Source organism: Parus major, chromosome 2, assembly GCF_001522545.3.
Source record: "Parus major isolate Abel chromosome 2, Parus_major1.1, whole genome shotgun sequence".
NCBI lineage: Eukaryota > Metazoa > Chordata > Aves > Passeriformes > Paridae > Parus > Parus major.
Window position 1 is genome coordinate 49,220,266 of NC_031769.1, and position 16,375 is coordinate 49,236,640.

The 16,375-nt window shown below is 36.8% G+C and overlaps 1 protein-coding gene across 1 annotated transcript in view; it reads right to left on the reverse strand.

Annotated features, from left to right (window-relative positions):
* Positions 1-16,375, reverse strand: part of CNTNAP2 (contactin associated protein 2) — a 1,020,050-nt gene that overhangs the window by 100,425 nt on the left and 903,250 nt on the right. Inside the window, exon 16 of the mRNA XM_015618213.3 lies at positions 12,252-12,422. Coding sequence (XP_015473699.1) covers positions 12,252-12,422 — 171 coding nt within the window. The remainder of the gene's footprint in view (positions 1-12,251; positions 12,423-16,375) is intronic.

The window sequence follows — 16,375 nt, forward strand, 5'->3', positions numbered from 1 at the left end:
GGATGCAAGGAATAACAGAAAGGGCTTCCATGGGTATGTTAGCCAGAAAAGGGAGGTCAAAGAAGGTGCACCCACCCCAGATAAACAGTGGTGGGACACTGGTTACAATGGATGAGAAGAAGGTACTGAGGTACACAACACCTCTTTTGCCTCAGTCTTTGTGTCAGCCTCTCTTCCCACACCTCGAGTGGATGGACAGCAGGATGGGGACTGGGGGAGCAACGTGCTTCCCACTGCGAGTAAAGACCTGGTTCATGACCATCTAAGGAACCTGAATGTGAACTCTATGGGACCCAAGGAGATGTTTTCCTAGAGTCCTGAGAGAATTGCATGATGATTAGGCAGACACAATTTTCTCTCGGTGAGGCCATGTTGGCTGTCTCTAATCACCTTCCTGTCATACACATGCCTTGACACAGCTTCCAGGAGGATTTGTTCTACGATCTTACCAGGCAGAGAGTTAAGGCTGACCAGTAGTTCCTAAGGTACTCTTCTTTACCTTTTTCCAGTCACTGGGGACTTTGAGTATCATGGTATTTAAAATATCACAGAGCATAGCTTGGCAACTACAGCAGCAAATTCTCTCAGGACCATGGGATACATCTTGTTAATCCCATGGCTCTATGTTTACTCACATTCCTCAGGTGATCTTGAAGCTGAGTTGAGTTGCAATGAGAGAAACCTTTTCCTCCCAGTCCCTGCCCTTATGTTCAGGGACCTGAGTTGTGTGCAAAGAGAGATTACCATATGTATTGGTAAAATACTATTTCTCTTTGAAAAAAAAAAGTACAGTGACTGCTATTGGCATTAACATTTTGATGATATAACTGTAAAGTTAGTTTTAAATATTGGTGATTTCAGACATTCTGTAACAGAATTACTGATTTCTCTCAGTGAAATTCTTGCTGCCTGGAGGAAATATTTTTAGACACATTTTATCTTCAGTCATAGGAAGTCTAGAAACATGTATAGAAAGGAGAAGGGAAATTAACTTATAAATGAAAGGTAAAGAAATGAAAATATTTATAGCTAAACGGCTTTAACTGTTAAAATTTTGGACAAAATTATAACATAATATTTAGAAAAGATACAAATAGTAATCCAAGGGTGTTTTTTTTTTCCAAAGACTAAAGAAACTAATTTATGGTGAACAGATTTTATTAAATTCCTGTCTAATTTAATTAGGAATATATATCTCTTCAGAATGTCTGGAGCTTCTTATGATCTTTTCAGTTTGTTTTTATCTTGAAATTTCCAAAGTGTCCTGCACACTAAAAAAAACCCAAAACCACAAACAAACAAAAAAACCCCCCAAAACATATCAGAATGAAAAATAAAGGGAAAGGTTTGTTGAATGCAGGAAAGAGAACCGTCTAAAGTGCCTATCCTCATATTTTTGATCCTCATTTTCTCCACTGTTTGTTCTGCAGCCTGAAGGCACTTGATTCAGCCTCTGCTGTGTGCAGTACTTACATCTGGTAGCTGCAAACTTGCAGTGACATTTCTTTGAGAATGGACAGGGAATCAGATCTACTGAGAGATGTTGACCTGATTCAGCAAGAGCTGCTGTTTTCTTATGCATATGACTATGTTGTTACATCGTAAGACAAGGCTGCATACAAATGAATTATTTTGCTATATATATAAAAGGAATGAACTTTAATGAATTATTGTCCTTCTTCCTTCATGATACTTTAATATCTTCTTTCTAGGAAGATTTACTGCTGGACAGTAATTTCAACAACTGGACAGGTAATAAGCCTAAATTCTAGTTTCAGTTTACAGAAACAAAGCATCTTTGGATTAATGGGAATTAAATATGTTAAAATAATTCTTTCATCACTTAATTTTATGACTGTTCAAACATATTTCCATGTAACTGCCTGTCTGACTGAATAACTAGCTGGTTTTTTGTTCTTTCATGGCCTGTGTTGGAACAGACTCTACTGTAATAACCTTTGCCTATTGTATCTATGCTGAGCCTCCAAATTCATTATCCTCACCTGGGGTTTTAATCTTATGTATTCAGCATATACAAGTTGACTCAAAAGAACTGCACACAGGCTACCTGAATTGGCCAAAAACTCTTCAGGTGAAAGGTAGTTAAAAAAATCCCAGGGTTTTTTTAACCTTCTGCAAGGTGGCTTCTCTCACCTTGCAGACAGACAGCAGTTCCCTTTCTACTGGCAGACAAGCTCTCACACAAAAAACTTGCAATATTTTGGAAAGGCATAGCTATATTGGAGCTCAAAATGAAGGGGAATGGGAACTCAAAACCTCAAAACCTTTTTCATCATAAGTGAACATCTGTGTAGTGACAAAGATTAGGAGGGATTTGATTTTGATAATAACTAAGTTATTTTATCTCACTTTAAATAATCTTGACTGCCAATGAACTGCTCAAACATAAATACCAGTCTTCCTACACAGTACATTAGATTGCTTTGGGGGACAAAAAAACCTGAGTTAATGGAAGTACCAAGTTTTCTCATAAAAGACCATGCAAAGGCCAAATATGCCCTGAGAAGATAATTATTTATTATCATTATTTATTCATTACTTCAGTTATGCTAATTGCACTGCAGCTGTCTTGTAGATAAGCACTTGGAAACAACTTCCATACTTTTATGGTTGTATTTTAGTTGATGCAGCAATTTTCAGCCATGGGCAGTATGAGCAAAAAAATAATATTATCAGTCCTGCATAACCAAGGAACCAAAGAAAAGGCATGTGAAATGACTTTAAAGTAAAACATTAAACAGTTAGAGCAGAACTTGAGAAAAACCCCACTTGCTTTAATTCTAAGGCAATAAATACAATTGCAGATTGATGTTACCTCCCATCCATGCAGCTCTCTTCCAATAACTACTTAGCTGCCTGGAAAGAAGGAAGGGACAAGAATGGTGACTCATTGAAGGTCTCTTGATTCATCTCATGAGAGTTACTAATGCTTTAAAAAAATACAGCAGCAATATCTCCTGGTCTCTTTTGTGACAGATGATTCACACAAAGGGAACTGTAGTCAGTGCACTGAGTGGAAAAGGGGAGGAGATGTGTGTTCTCCTGTCTGTAGTGGCTTATAATATACTTCATTATATCCTTTTAACTGCAGCACTTTACCATGAAACTGAATTGCTCCCATACAACACAAAGCAGCACAACAAGGGGGAAGCAGAGACATCAGAACAGAGCTCTCCCATGCAGCATGTAAAAGGTTTTGTGTAACTGATAGCTAGTTGTTTTGGATAAAAGACAAAAAAAAAGCAGGTGGTAATGTTCATGAAATCAGATTTTGTCTGAGCATGGTAAAGCATCAGAGAGGTTTTTGGAGAGGAGAGAATGGCTTATTTTACTATGAAAAATTGTTATGAATTTGGCAAAGTTCTGAAACTGCTGAGCAATGTGTTTAAGTGCTTACAAACAGACACAACTATATTAATGTCCCTCTCAAATATGTCACATTTGAATGTAATAAAAATCAGTCAAAATTGTAAATTGTGCATCATACTAAAAGTGATAAGAGTCTGGTGCAGGTTTGAAAACTAGATATCCAGACTGTCACTCTTTTGTGATGTGCTTTTATGAAAGCACATTCCCTGTGTCTTTTATTTCCTCTCCTCTGGTGCTTTCCTTATTCTGTAATTTGTTTATTAGCTGTAGGTTCTGCTGTGGAGCGTGGCTGAGACTTGTAAAGGTGTTTAGGTGCCTGGGTGGTACCTACTAAAAAACTTTTGCATCAGAGCAGGGGCTCATGATGATATGAATTTATTGATTTTTCTGCCTGGCTGTGTAAGGTTTTTGTCATTTGTAGAGCCGCTTTTATAAGCAATTTTTCATGGCTATTTATTTCTCTTTGGCTGTCCAGGGTCACCATCAGGGTAAGGACTCTGTTGCACTATGCACTTTATTGCCACAATAAAAAAAGACCATCCAGAAATATGACTCAATTTTGTTTTTAGTGTGGTAACTCTGTATATGAAAGGGGTGTGTGTGAGGGGGTGGGGTGTGAGATTCCCAGCTAACTGTGTCCCAGCTAACTCAAACTTTTATCAAAAGTTTGAGTCAAAGATTTTCTGCTCTGGAAAATATACTTGTAATAATCTATGGTTGCTAAAATCCAGGGTAGATTTCCCAAGATGGAAGAAGATATCTTTGGTATTGCTTGCTTTATATCCTGCAGCAGGAAAAAGTACCTCCTAGAAATACAAATCAGAAGTATCATGGAGTGGTACAAGAGTGGGAAACAGAACTGACCTGTTGGAGGTAAAAAAATGTTCTCAGACTTCATGGTAATTAGAGGTAGAAAACTTGATGCAGTACGTGAGTGAGGGAGCTGCCTGGTTTAGCCACCTTTTGTGAACTATCTTGCTTGAGTATGCATGAGTCTCGGAAAATGTAAAGCCAGCAGGAGACCTGTTCCTGTTTCCTGCTGTAGCAGTGGAAAACATAAAAGGGTGAGTGAGAGGATTTATGTATTTATAAAACATTTTTTCTAAGATTTCATACTAGTAGAGAGCTGTCTGCAGTGCATAATTTGAGACAAAAATCTCTATTTTAAAAACAAAGTCGAAACATTTAGATCAAGAGGGTATAAAAAGTCTAAATTATTCAAGATAGTGTTATGGCAGCCTTGTGATAGTAACTGCCTTCATGCTCTTAAAAAATAGATTATCGTTTTATTAACTTTTAAACAAAATTTTACATGAAGTTTTCCTTTCCTTTTAGAATGTAAGAAATTACATGTGTTCAAAGTTTCTAAACGAAAAGTTGTGAGCAGAAATATTAGTTTTCCTTAGAACAACTGTATCAAGGCAAGATAGAAAAGCAGAACCCAAATTGAACATGATTTAACAATTAATTTCCGTCATGATTTAAACTGATTTTTCTAAACTAGCATTTAAACTGTAATGAAATGCTGCAAAGTGTTAGGAAAATCTGTGACCAAAACTCTGTATGAACGTTTAGCATCTACCTACAAACACCTAGGGAGAAAATAATTATATTTATTTGAATCAGTCTGTTGACATAATTTGAATTAATCATCTGCATAAATATATTAAGTACCATGGATACAACTGTATTAATATTACAAACACCTCTGCTTTCATTACATCTAATCTTCTAGTCACAGAAAATCTTTTTCTACTTTAAAACTGAATTGCCTTGGTAAAACCACTAAAGACTGATTTAGACTCTCGATAGGCTAACAGAATAATTGCTAACACTTTATCTAAAAAGCCCAACTTACGGAAAAAAAAAGTAGTTTTCAGCGTACCAAGATTCTGTTTATCCACTCAGAAGAATGATTCTCAAAAATATCTAAATAATTTAGGCCAACAAACCCATTGAAACCATGCCACATAGCCTCAGGAAACAGTGAAGCTTGTTTTCTTTTCCTTTCCAAAGGAAATCCTCTCAGATTTCCTCACTCGTGGCTTTTCAAGTTATGGCAGGACGTTGGTGATTAAATGTAAGAGTGACAGTGACAAAAGAGCCAGGTCTTTGTGTGCATCCTTCCCAACCTCTCCTTTCTGCTCCCTCTGATGAGCAAAGAGGTTTGTCCCAGGAGGAGAACACCAGGTGGAAATTGCAGAGGAATTTCTGGAATTTCTGTCTGGATGCTCTCCTAGCTGATCTGTTCTGGAGATGGGGGAGCTGAGATGTTTGTGATTGGCTTTTGTACACATCAGCTGGCATAAGGGTATAAAATGATGAGAGTTTTCTGATGACTCTTTACTTCAAATTATAGGTAGTTACAATGAATATGTAAACTAATGTAATCACCATATCTTTAGTGATTTAGAGACAAGATTTTACCCTGTAGTCTATCAAGATAAGACTGGCCATAAAATCAGCAAGTGAAATAGATATCATTGCCTAATGTGAAGCAGACACAAATGATATGAAAGCATATAGTGGCCAAAGTTAACACAATGAATATCCTTCTTTGATTAAAAAAACCCCCCTATGATTTTCTATGAAGAAGAGAATTGTTACAGATTTAGCATAATTGATTTTTTTTCCAAAAAGAGCAGAGATGGAAAACAGAATTGCAGAGATTGTTGATGAAATGTGTGAAGCATAGGTCACCAGAAAATTAGAGGACCTCTAATTTGGTTTGGGTCAAGTCATATTTGGTATTATAATAAATACCTTTGCACAAGAAGTCAGCATATCTCTATTTATTTTATTTTATTTTTTTTTTGCCAGTAACACAAGGTTGGAGAGGTCAGAAAATAATACACCACAAACAGTATCCCAGTGTAATCAGCCAAAAATTCCTAGGACAAATGGGCAGCACAAGAATTAATGTCATTGTAGAGGGCACTGGTAAACCATTATCAGAATTAATGTGGACAGTTTGGATTACCTGAGTTTAAGAAAGAATTCAAGACGCAATGAGTAGGGAGAACCTTATTAGCATAATCAGAGAACAGGAGAAAATATCTTATGAGAAGAGATTATGTGAGTTCATCTTGCTTAACATAGCAATTAAAAGCTGGGAGAAGATATGATTGCACCATAAGCACACAAGTGGAGAGTAAATGCTAGGAAGCGAAAACAATTAAACCAAAGAACGATACTGAAACAAGAATGCATGGCTGTAAAGAAAAGATGCAAATCAAACTGTTAGAAATTAGAAGACTTCTAAAAAACAAATATGTGAATCTGAAACAGTTGTCCAGCTGGCAAAGATTCAAACTATTTTCAGTAGAGAATTGCATAAATTTGGGGAGTTAGACAGAGGTTATGCATTTTGGTTGTCTGTGACCGTGAGGATCTAAACTCAAGGACCCAGAAGGTTTGTTTCTGTCATATGCCTATAGCATCTGGCAATTTTGTGCAGCATAGTAAATATTTACTTTCTGCATAAAAATGATTAGCACACATGAAGAAGGTAACAACGCCTCTGCAATGTCAGCACGTAACAGGAAATAAACTGGAAATAAGGACAAAGACCTGAGATGAGCTACTGGGTGGTAGTGCCAGCAATGGTTTGCCATGTGTTGCATGTTTTTAGTGCAAAGCAAAGTCAGGACTATGCTCTTTGAATGCCAATTAGCTCCCACCTTGAACTTTGTGTGAGCTGTAACTGATTTATAAGACACTGCACATAAAATGCCTTTTAAAGTGGCATTTATGGCAATGAGAAAGGCATCCAATCACCATTGAAAGGGGAGGGGTAATGCTGAGGGGGTGTGCTGTATGCTGAAGGGTCATGAATGCCATATTGACATTGAAGGACACCAAAGTAAAGCACTGATGAAGATTTTCCACTGGTCAGTTTAAGGCTGTTCCCCAGCTGGATTGTTTATTTGCTGCGTTTGGCTGGCTCCCACATGCCAGACTGGGCACCTATCCCCATCTGCTAACTTGGAACAGGTAGAGGTAGAACTGTTCTTCTCAGATGAGTCATAAATTGGTTTGTTTGAGTATCAGGCATTTCTGCATCACCTGCCTCATCTGAAACAGAATCTTGTCTGGTGGTTGCAGCTTTTCAGACCAGGTTTTCTTTTTGTTTGTTTGAAAATTTAATGGTGTCCTGAATAAGATGAGAGTTTGCAAGTACTGTTGTAAAAACATTTGGGTCATAAATTTCCCTGAAGAAATGTAATGTTTTTCCATTTAATTTAATAACTTCTTGTGGGCCTCTGGGATGTAGAGATGTTCCTCAGTGTCCTATGCATTCTTTGACATGTGGGTAATGCAACATGCTTTTCTGGAGGGGTGTTTTATAGAAAAGTGACCTTCTGCTCGAAAAACAAAATAGCAACTCAATTAAAAGAAACAATGAAGGTCACATCAGTTTCCCTATGAGGTGAAAAACCAAGTGTTGGAAAATATAAGCTTTAACATATGGGACTTTGAGCACCGTGGAAAACTCATTGATATGGTAGAATTGTGTTTTAGGATGCCTCTGGAGAAAGACGTGATTGAGTTATCAAAATTTGCAAGAAAATATATTAATCATTCCTGTGTTAGAGCATTTAGTCAGGAGGAATGAACTATGCCTGGGCAGAACCAAGCAGCCATGGGAATCACGGTCCCTAGTCTGCCACTGCTTCTTGTCTGGTTTTAGAGGAGTTACTTACGTTTCAACTAAGTAGTGTAGAAACAGCTGAGCACCAGAGGCAGCACGGGACTTTCCATGTGCAAATGTCAGGTATTAGAGCAGTGTGAGTAATCCCTGCTCACAGAGCAAGTACACCCATCCTGAAGCCATGCCACTGCTCTCATTAGCAAGCTGTTCCAAATGATCCCTTTCACAGCTGCCAAGTTGAACTGATCACTCCTTGGGGAGACTTTTAGGGCACTTTTAGGGGTTATCAGCCAAGTGACATCCCTGAATGCAGTGGTTATAAATGTTTCCAGCTTTTTACAAAAAATAATAAGAAAGATCTTTCCTCTCTAACATGTTAATGCCAGGATCAAACACAAGCTGACCTTTATCTCTAGGCTTCTTTACTTTTTTTTTTTCTGTTGCAAAGGTGACTTGCTGTTTACTTACTTCAGAATAGTAACAGTGAGACACAATTCATTAGTGTCTGTGGATTGCTAGGAAGTGCTGGGATGAGAGGAGCTACAGAAGTGAGTAGAATGTCTTCTTCATTAAAATTATATGGCAGTGTCATTGAGATAGTTTTCTGGAAACAGTGATGGTAGATGCTTCTTACCAAATTACCACAGATATGCTCCCTTCAATTTGCTTTCAGGAATACATCTTTTCCAAAATTTGGGCTATCTCTTGAACAGAAAATTCAAAGGTGATCTATTTGACAAGCATCTCAAATATGAAATAGCTACATTTTCATAGTCATAACTCTAAAATCTTCAGTCCATATTTCATAATCATATAGGAAAGCTGTGAAAGAGAATGCATCCTCTCTTTCTCACTCTAAAAACCAGTTTTAATTTTAAAATCATCTGGGAATTTTGACAAGAGATGGAAGCCCTGCTTTACAGAAAAATGAATACCTTATTCAACTACCACCTTTCTAAGCAATCCTAGCCATTGTCAGCTGACCAGCCAGCTATAAAAATTATGGTGTTCTGTAGATTTACTGGTGTATGTAAAATTGAGGCTTCAGGCTAAAATTGAGGCTAAATCTTTGTCAACTGTTCCATGCATCGTGACAAGTACAAGCCTGCCAGAGGAGTTGCTTGATAAATGGAATAGCTAAAGTCTTCAGCCACTTCATAGCAGCATTTTATCCCTGTTTTTTTCTTGACAGCCTTCCTTATCAGCTGTTTGGAAAAGCTGTTTCTGAAATCAAAGAAACATGGTCTTCCCTTCCTTCCTCTATCCCTCCCTCCTCAGAGACGGCAATCTGAGGTTTTGCTAAAGGCACATGAAGTTTCTCTTCAAGATACTGCAAATGTCACCTCTTTTTCATATGAATGTGGACAGCTAGAAAATCTGTGCAATTATTAGACCCTAAGACAATGTAAGACTTTAGATTTATTAGACTCAAAGACAGCATGAAGTAAAATAATTTAATGAGTGTTCCTAGTAACAATTTTTGTGCTCAGAATAAAACATGCAAACTCCTTTCCAAAGACTTAAAGCTAAGAATTTTAATAGACCGAATGATTTTTTTCCCTAATGCATTCACCAAGTGAAGCAAGCTGATTAAAATACTGGATACTGTAGAACTTTTTGGTTTCTGGTCTATAGGGCTAAGCTTATACATCATTGATCATGTATCACGGGTACACAGAGGTATTTTACATATAAGAGAAAAACGAAAATAGAATTTGTACACGCAGGATACTGATTTTCACATTTTCCTTTTGGACTGGTAAAAATTAAAGAAATTGAGAACAGGCTTTGTAGGAAATCAGGCTCCTCCAGTGAGTACCTGTATGAGAAGGCAATGAACAGACAAAAACAATCCACTGGGTGAAGGACAACAGCTTTCAGTAAATATGTGGTGATGGTTATTATTGAAAAAACTTTTATACAAAATAGGTATTCTATTAGAGAATGTGATGGGTAGCTAAAAAGTATCTTGCCAAAGAAAAGCTTCTTCAGAGTTTGGGGATAATTCTGTAATTACCTTACCAACCTAAATTTATGTTCCTATTAAGGAACAAATTCACATATTAATTTTACAGGACTTCTATAAAAAGGAAACAGGCTTAAGAAGCAGCAGAGCTGTCTGTAGAGTTGTGTAAGGTTGTTCTGAAATCCTGAAACTTTACTCTTAATTTAAATAAATTCCAGATAACCATAAATGCAGGCTAGAACAAAACAAACCTAAAAATATGTAAAAAAAATAAAATTAATAAATATGTAATTTAGGAGACGGTGAGTTTCTCTTTATTACTGAACTCACAAGATTCAGCACTTTTTCATTTGTGACCTATAGAGCACTTAAGTCACAGAAAGGCCTTTTCCTGGGGCTCTGAAAATTTCAAAAAATAGTTTCCAGAGAAAAAGTGTAGAGTGAATGCAATTATATCAATGAACTGCTTTGTTCTTTTTAGCAAATACAGTCTGTGCAGTTCTTACGCTTGTTTTACATATTTTCTTAAAGATTATATTTCAACTTCTTCCATCAAGAATTTATAATCTAAAGTTTAAATGCAGGGACATAAGGCAGAGGTTAAATTTTTGCATATGCCAGTGGATCTCAAGCATAGATTTAAAATTAAATTCCTGTTTAAAGGATACTCTGAGCACTCTGCCATTTTCTTGAACTGGTACATCTATTCAGTGAGCTACTGCAGCATGATTATTATGTACCCTGAGCTAAGCTCAAAAGAATTTTAGTTGCTGTCAAGTCACCTTTATACACTGATAGTGTCACTTTTTAGGTAAGTGAACAACAGCGTGGTTGGTCTGATTGCTGTGGCTGAGAACACCTTCCATAAAGTAGAAGCGCAAGAAGCTCTGAAGGTGCCCACCTCAGCTGACTCTAAGTCCTACTTAAAGTCAAAGGGAAATTAGATATAGCTGCCACTTTATTATAAAAATTCATTGCCCCTTGTTAAAGAAAATAAGACTATTCTCTGAAACTCAGTAGCAGCTACTTTGGAGCTATTTTGATTCACACAAGTTGCAGATTAGAGAAATTGGATTAAGTAAAGTGAACTAAATTCATTGTAGAAAGAAAGAAAGAAAAAGTCACCAAATGGAACTTGGCATTTTATTCTTACCTGGAGGGAAAAATTTAAATGCATTTTAAAGGAGCCTCTTAGTGCATTCTAAATTTCTACATTCTGATTTGTGTGTTTAAACTTTGGGAAGCGTTGAAAACGGCTCTTTGCTTTAAAATTAGATCTGTGCATGTAAATCACATTGAATCTGCATAAAAATATAGATTATTTAAGGTCCACAAGCCAGCTGCTTTTCTTTCATCATTAATGACTCGCTGACTTTTGTGCATCAACATTTAGGTCTGGGTCCTTGGCATCCATGAGTAGCTCCAGCAGCAAAAGGTAGCTTTTCCCACTGTCCCAGGGCTGGAGAGCAGGGAAGCTGTAATGTGCTGCTAGAGGCTGTAATGACAACCACACATAGCACAGAGGGCTTCTCCCTGCTCCTGTTTATGGCAGGGTCAGGGGACAACAAAGACATGAAAGATGTTTCCCCCTAGTTCAACTGATTCAATGTCACAAAGCAGAATTCAGGCCCGGCTGAGGATTTCAGAACCTTCCTTGGAAAGTTTGCCCCTGGGCTATTAAAAATGGTTTGAATAATAAAATTGACTTGCCTCTTAGTGTCATTATACCCTCTTTTCCAGATCAGCGATTTTATTAACAGATAATGCTGATAAAGACTTATTTTTATGAGATTTTTTATGGCTTTTAAGTATCATATGCAAGTTTTCAGCTCTTTGGCTCCTTGCACTGCTGATTAGGATGGTGTCTCTTTTTCCCTTCTTTCCCCTGTTTCCAAAGCAACCATGAAACAAAATAGAAAAGCACACAGAGCTGAAGACATAAATTTTTAAGAAATAATTCTGACACGTAATTTTGAAAACCCTTTTCAGGTCAGTGTCATTTTTGTAATTGATGTTACCAGTTTTATTCTTCTTTGTATTTTCCCCTCAATAAACAATTCAAATATACTTCAAGCACTCCTTTCACAAAAGGCAACTTGAAAACATGTCAAGCAGCTTGATTTGTGAGTTTTTCCAGAATTTAGAGAGCTTACACATTTTACTAAATGGTACACATTTTTTGAAACCTACTATTCTACATGATCCTTCAACTGCTGAGAGTAGGGATAGGAAGCCTACACTTACATTTCAGCTCCAGTTTGATGAAGTCAGTGTTCCCCAGATTCTCAAGAAACACCCCATCCGAGGCCGATGTTTTGAAGTAGAAAGAGATGTCTGCGCTGGTTTCCCCTTGGAAGGTGGAGAAGTGGAGGTAAGATGATGAAGTGACGAAAGAAGCTGCGTTCCAGTAATTCCCTGCAGAGGATAGACAGAAGAGACATGTTCCAGTGCTCTCCTGAAAAGTCGAAGATTTTAAAGTCCGTGTATGCTACAATGCTGTTTGTGCTGAAGAAAGAACCCCAAGCACCTTGATTCTTGCTACCTCCATTTCAGGTTTCAGAAAACAGGGCATGTTAATGGTAAATCTAATTTCAAGCTCTTAATTTATCAAATTCAGTCACACTCAAATGTTGTTATTACATATTTATTATAGTAACACTGAACTCATGGGAGATCAGAGGAAACACCAAATTTAAAACAAATTATTACAACACTAATTTGGTGTCTGCTTCACCTTAGGCACATGTTTTGCTTTCATATACTGCTTCATGTGTGACTTACCTGTCTTCAAAATTATTCTACACAGCTACACACCCCCTGCTGAAAATGTAGCCATGTCTATTATAAGTCTATTAATTTAAATCACAGGAAAAATCCAGTAAATGAAACTAATCAATACAGACACAATTAGCGTATGCACCTAATGGTCCCCATGTACATTCCCACTGGAGAAATATAATAATTAATAACATCCAAGAACTATTACTGTAGTTTAGTTAGAATGACAGTCAAATTCAGTGCAAGGTAGAATTACAATGCAAAAAAAAGGTCATAAAATATAAGATATAAGATATAAGATATAAGATATAAATATAAGAGCAGGTAATATCCTCTTAATAATAAGATCATAAGATTCATAAGAGAAGGCTTTGGGGTGACCTAATTGCTGCCTTCTAGTACCTAAAGGGAGGTACAGGATGGATGGAGAGGGACTTAAAAGGGCAAGCAGTAATAACAGGAAAAGGAGGAATGGCTTCAAACTGATAGCCAGTAGGTTTAGATTAGATATTAGAAAGAAATTCTTTACTATAAGGGTGGTGAGGGACTGGAAAAGGTTACCCAGAGAAGTTGTGGATGCCCCATCCCTGGAATTGTTCAAGGCCAGGCTGAATGGAGTTCTGAGCAACCTTGTCTAGTGGAAGGTGTCCCTGACCACAGCAGGGATGCTGGAACTAGACAATCTTTAAGGTCTTTTCCCACCCAGGCCATGCTACAATGATTCTATGATGTTGATATAGGTGATAGAGTAAGCCAATGAGAGACTGAAACAGCTCATTCTAGTTTCATCAGAATTCTTATGTATCTAGTTTCAGAAATTTATTAGATCATCACTAATGATGTCATCAAAACTGAGTCCTTAGTATTCCAGCAAATAAACACAATAATAAAGTACTTTCCATTCCAGTCAAAAGTCCCAGATATTGGTTTTGAACTGTTTGATTACTGACATAGGTGATAATGTTATTATTTGTCTGGTTAGCATAGGATGAATACGAATGAGAATAGCTGAAGCTTCAGATGATGATCAGCTACAATGATATATTACACCACTGGCCCAAACCCATGTAGGAAGTTTTATTATTTGAGTAATTATTATTTTCTATTAAAATTTAAGTTAAACTTCTGAATTAAGAGATGCTTTTAGGTATAAATATGTGCATACTATTGCTTTCCACAGTACTATTACATACCCTCCATTTAATTCTGCCTCTCTCAAAGATTCAGGGTATTTGGAATAAGGAGCCACTTTCCATTTACTTCAATGCATCCCAGGAGGAAAGTTGTAATTGACATTTTGAGTGTGTATATGTGTAAATACACATTTGAGCTGTGAAAATGGGAAGAAATAGGCATTCATGAAGCAGGTATGGGTTTGTGAATTAACTGGTTAGGCTAGATCAGCTAGTTTTCAACATGTATTACTATTTACCCTACTTATACAAACCAGTAATTTCCACACTGAATGTTATTAATGATTTCTATAGAAATGTCAATAATTGCCATATCATAAACCTTCTTGGGCAAGAAATATCTGCTCATTATTTGCAAGGCTGTTCTCTGAAAACATACCTCATGCTAAAGCAGCACAGATAAAAAAGGTCTTGAATTTTATTTTTGTTCATGGTCTCAGGTCTCTTTCTCACTTTGCAAAGTGCTCTCTCAATATTAGGGTTGCTTATGGTCTAGATTCATGAGTGCTTTGTCAATAATCTGTTAATACAGGGTCTGGAGGAACTTTGTAGGTGCTTTTCCACTTGCAGATGTACCTGGACATCTCTGTTTTCTTTTCCTGGGATCTACAGATATGCTAGCTGCTGGCAGACACTAAAAAAAGATTTTACTTCACTTGCTGAATAAACTTACATGAAATAAGTGGGACTCAGACAAAAAGCCAGGAATATATTAACAAAATCTCTGTTCAGGAGCTAATTTAGCTGCCCTGAATAACCTTGTAGAAATGCTTGCATGTCTTTGTAACTTAAATAAGTATTTTAGAACCCTTGCTTTACACTCCTGGAGTATTACCAAAATTGTTAGCCTAAAATATGAAGAACACATGAGAAGTAAAATTGTTATGAGCATGAGAGCTATGAAATTCAAGTGCTACTGGAGACAAATCTCTTCAGAGAGAAAGGTGTCCCAGCCACTTCACCAAATGAGACCAGTACAGTATATTATTATAATGAATATTGCAATAAAGTAAATAAGAGTAGGAACTTATATATGAAACAGCTATATATTTTGCAGTATTGTATTTAAATATTTTTAAATTATCTTGCAAACTTGAAATTATTAAATGCAATTTGGCATAGACTTACTACAGTGCTGGGACACTGTGGGTTAAATCCTTAACTATAAGAATGCAGAACTGAAGTGCTGGTTTGCATTTACAGAGAAGTAGTTTTCAGTAGTATGTGACCAGTTGGACATTTCAGAGATTTTAGGACTGGTATTGTTTTTGGGTTTATCCAGTAGGGTCCAGCCCTATGGCAAAGGTTTCACACCTTTACCACAGCACGCTTGCAAGGAGGGCTGCTGCTTCTGAGTGTGACAGCAGGGCCAGATAGGCAGCTGGGTTCAGATGGAGCCTTCATCACCTTCTTATTGAAACAAAATGAATCAATTTTTATTTAGAGCTACATCCAGCCTGCTGAAGAGGTCCATCACTAAGGATTTTACATTTAATTCAAAATGCTACAATTTGACTTTGCAGAAAGCCTTGGCTGCAGATATTATTGGTGAGAGGATAAATACAAACAGTGCAGACAGAACGGGAGAATCTGCACCTTGAGAGAGACATTTTCAAAGACTATTCATGAGAAATTCCTATAAAGATAAAATCATGTTTTTGCACTCTAGTACACATTCATCTCAAAGCACTTTCAGGGGGAAATGACTTTTTATTAAGAGGACAATAGAAATGTTTTGCTAAACATAAATAATGATTTTTATCATAAAATGATATCTTTTGAAAGAAACAGGCTCTCTAAGGAAATATTGTATAAAAATCCACTTTATACACATTATTACAGTTTGCTAGGAAATTTTATCTGTCACTATGCCTCAAAATTTCTTTGGTACATTGTCACAATTCTTTCCTCAAGCGGTTTGAATGTATTGATCCTACTGGCATTTTCCTCCCACTTTTGTCTGACAAGCTGTAGATGGAGAAAACTGGGGCTGGAACTTAAACCACAGAGCAGAAGTACAACAGCAGGAATATCAGACAGAAGGTGGGAAAGGGATTTTATTTAGAAAGAATACTATAAATAATAAGGTTTTAATTTATGAAAATACCTAAGTCTAAGAGTCTAAGAATTATTTTTTTTGTATTGTCTGAAATATGACATTACAATTTTACTTTCTTCTTTGTAACCTCATCTATAATTCTGTAATGAAGGCCACAGCTCTGTTCTTTTAAACTCGCTTAGCGTTTGATTTAAACCAATTAAACAGATACAGCACATGCTGCTGTCATGGAAGCACAAACACAAATCAATCAAGCCACCAGACAAGCCTTTTCAGCTGTTTTGCAACTCAAGGTAAATGTGGGGATCCCCAAGACATGGCTGTGTTTCTCATAAAAT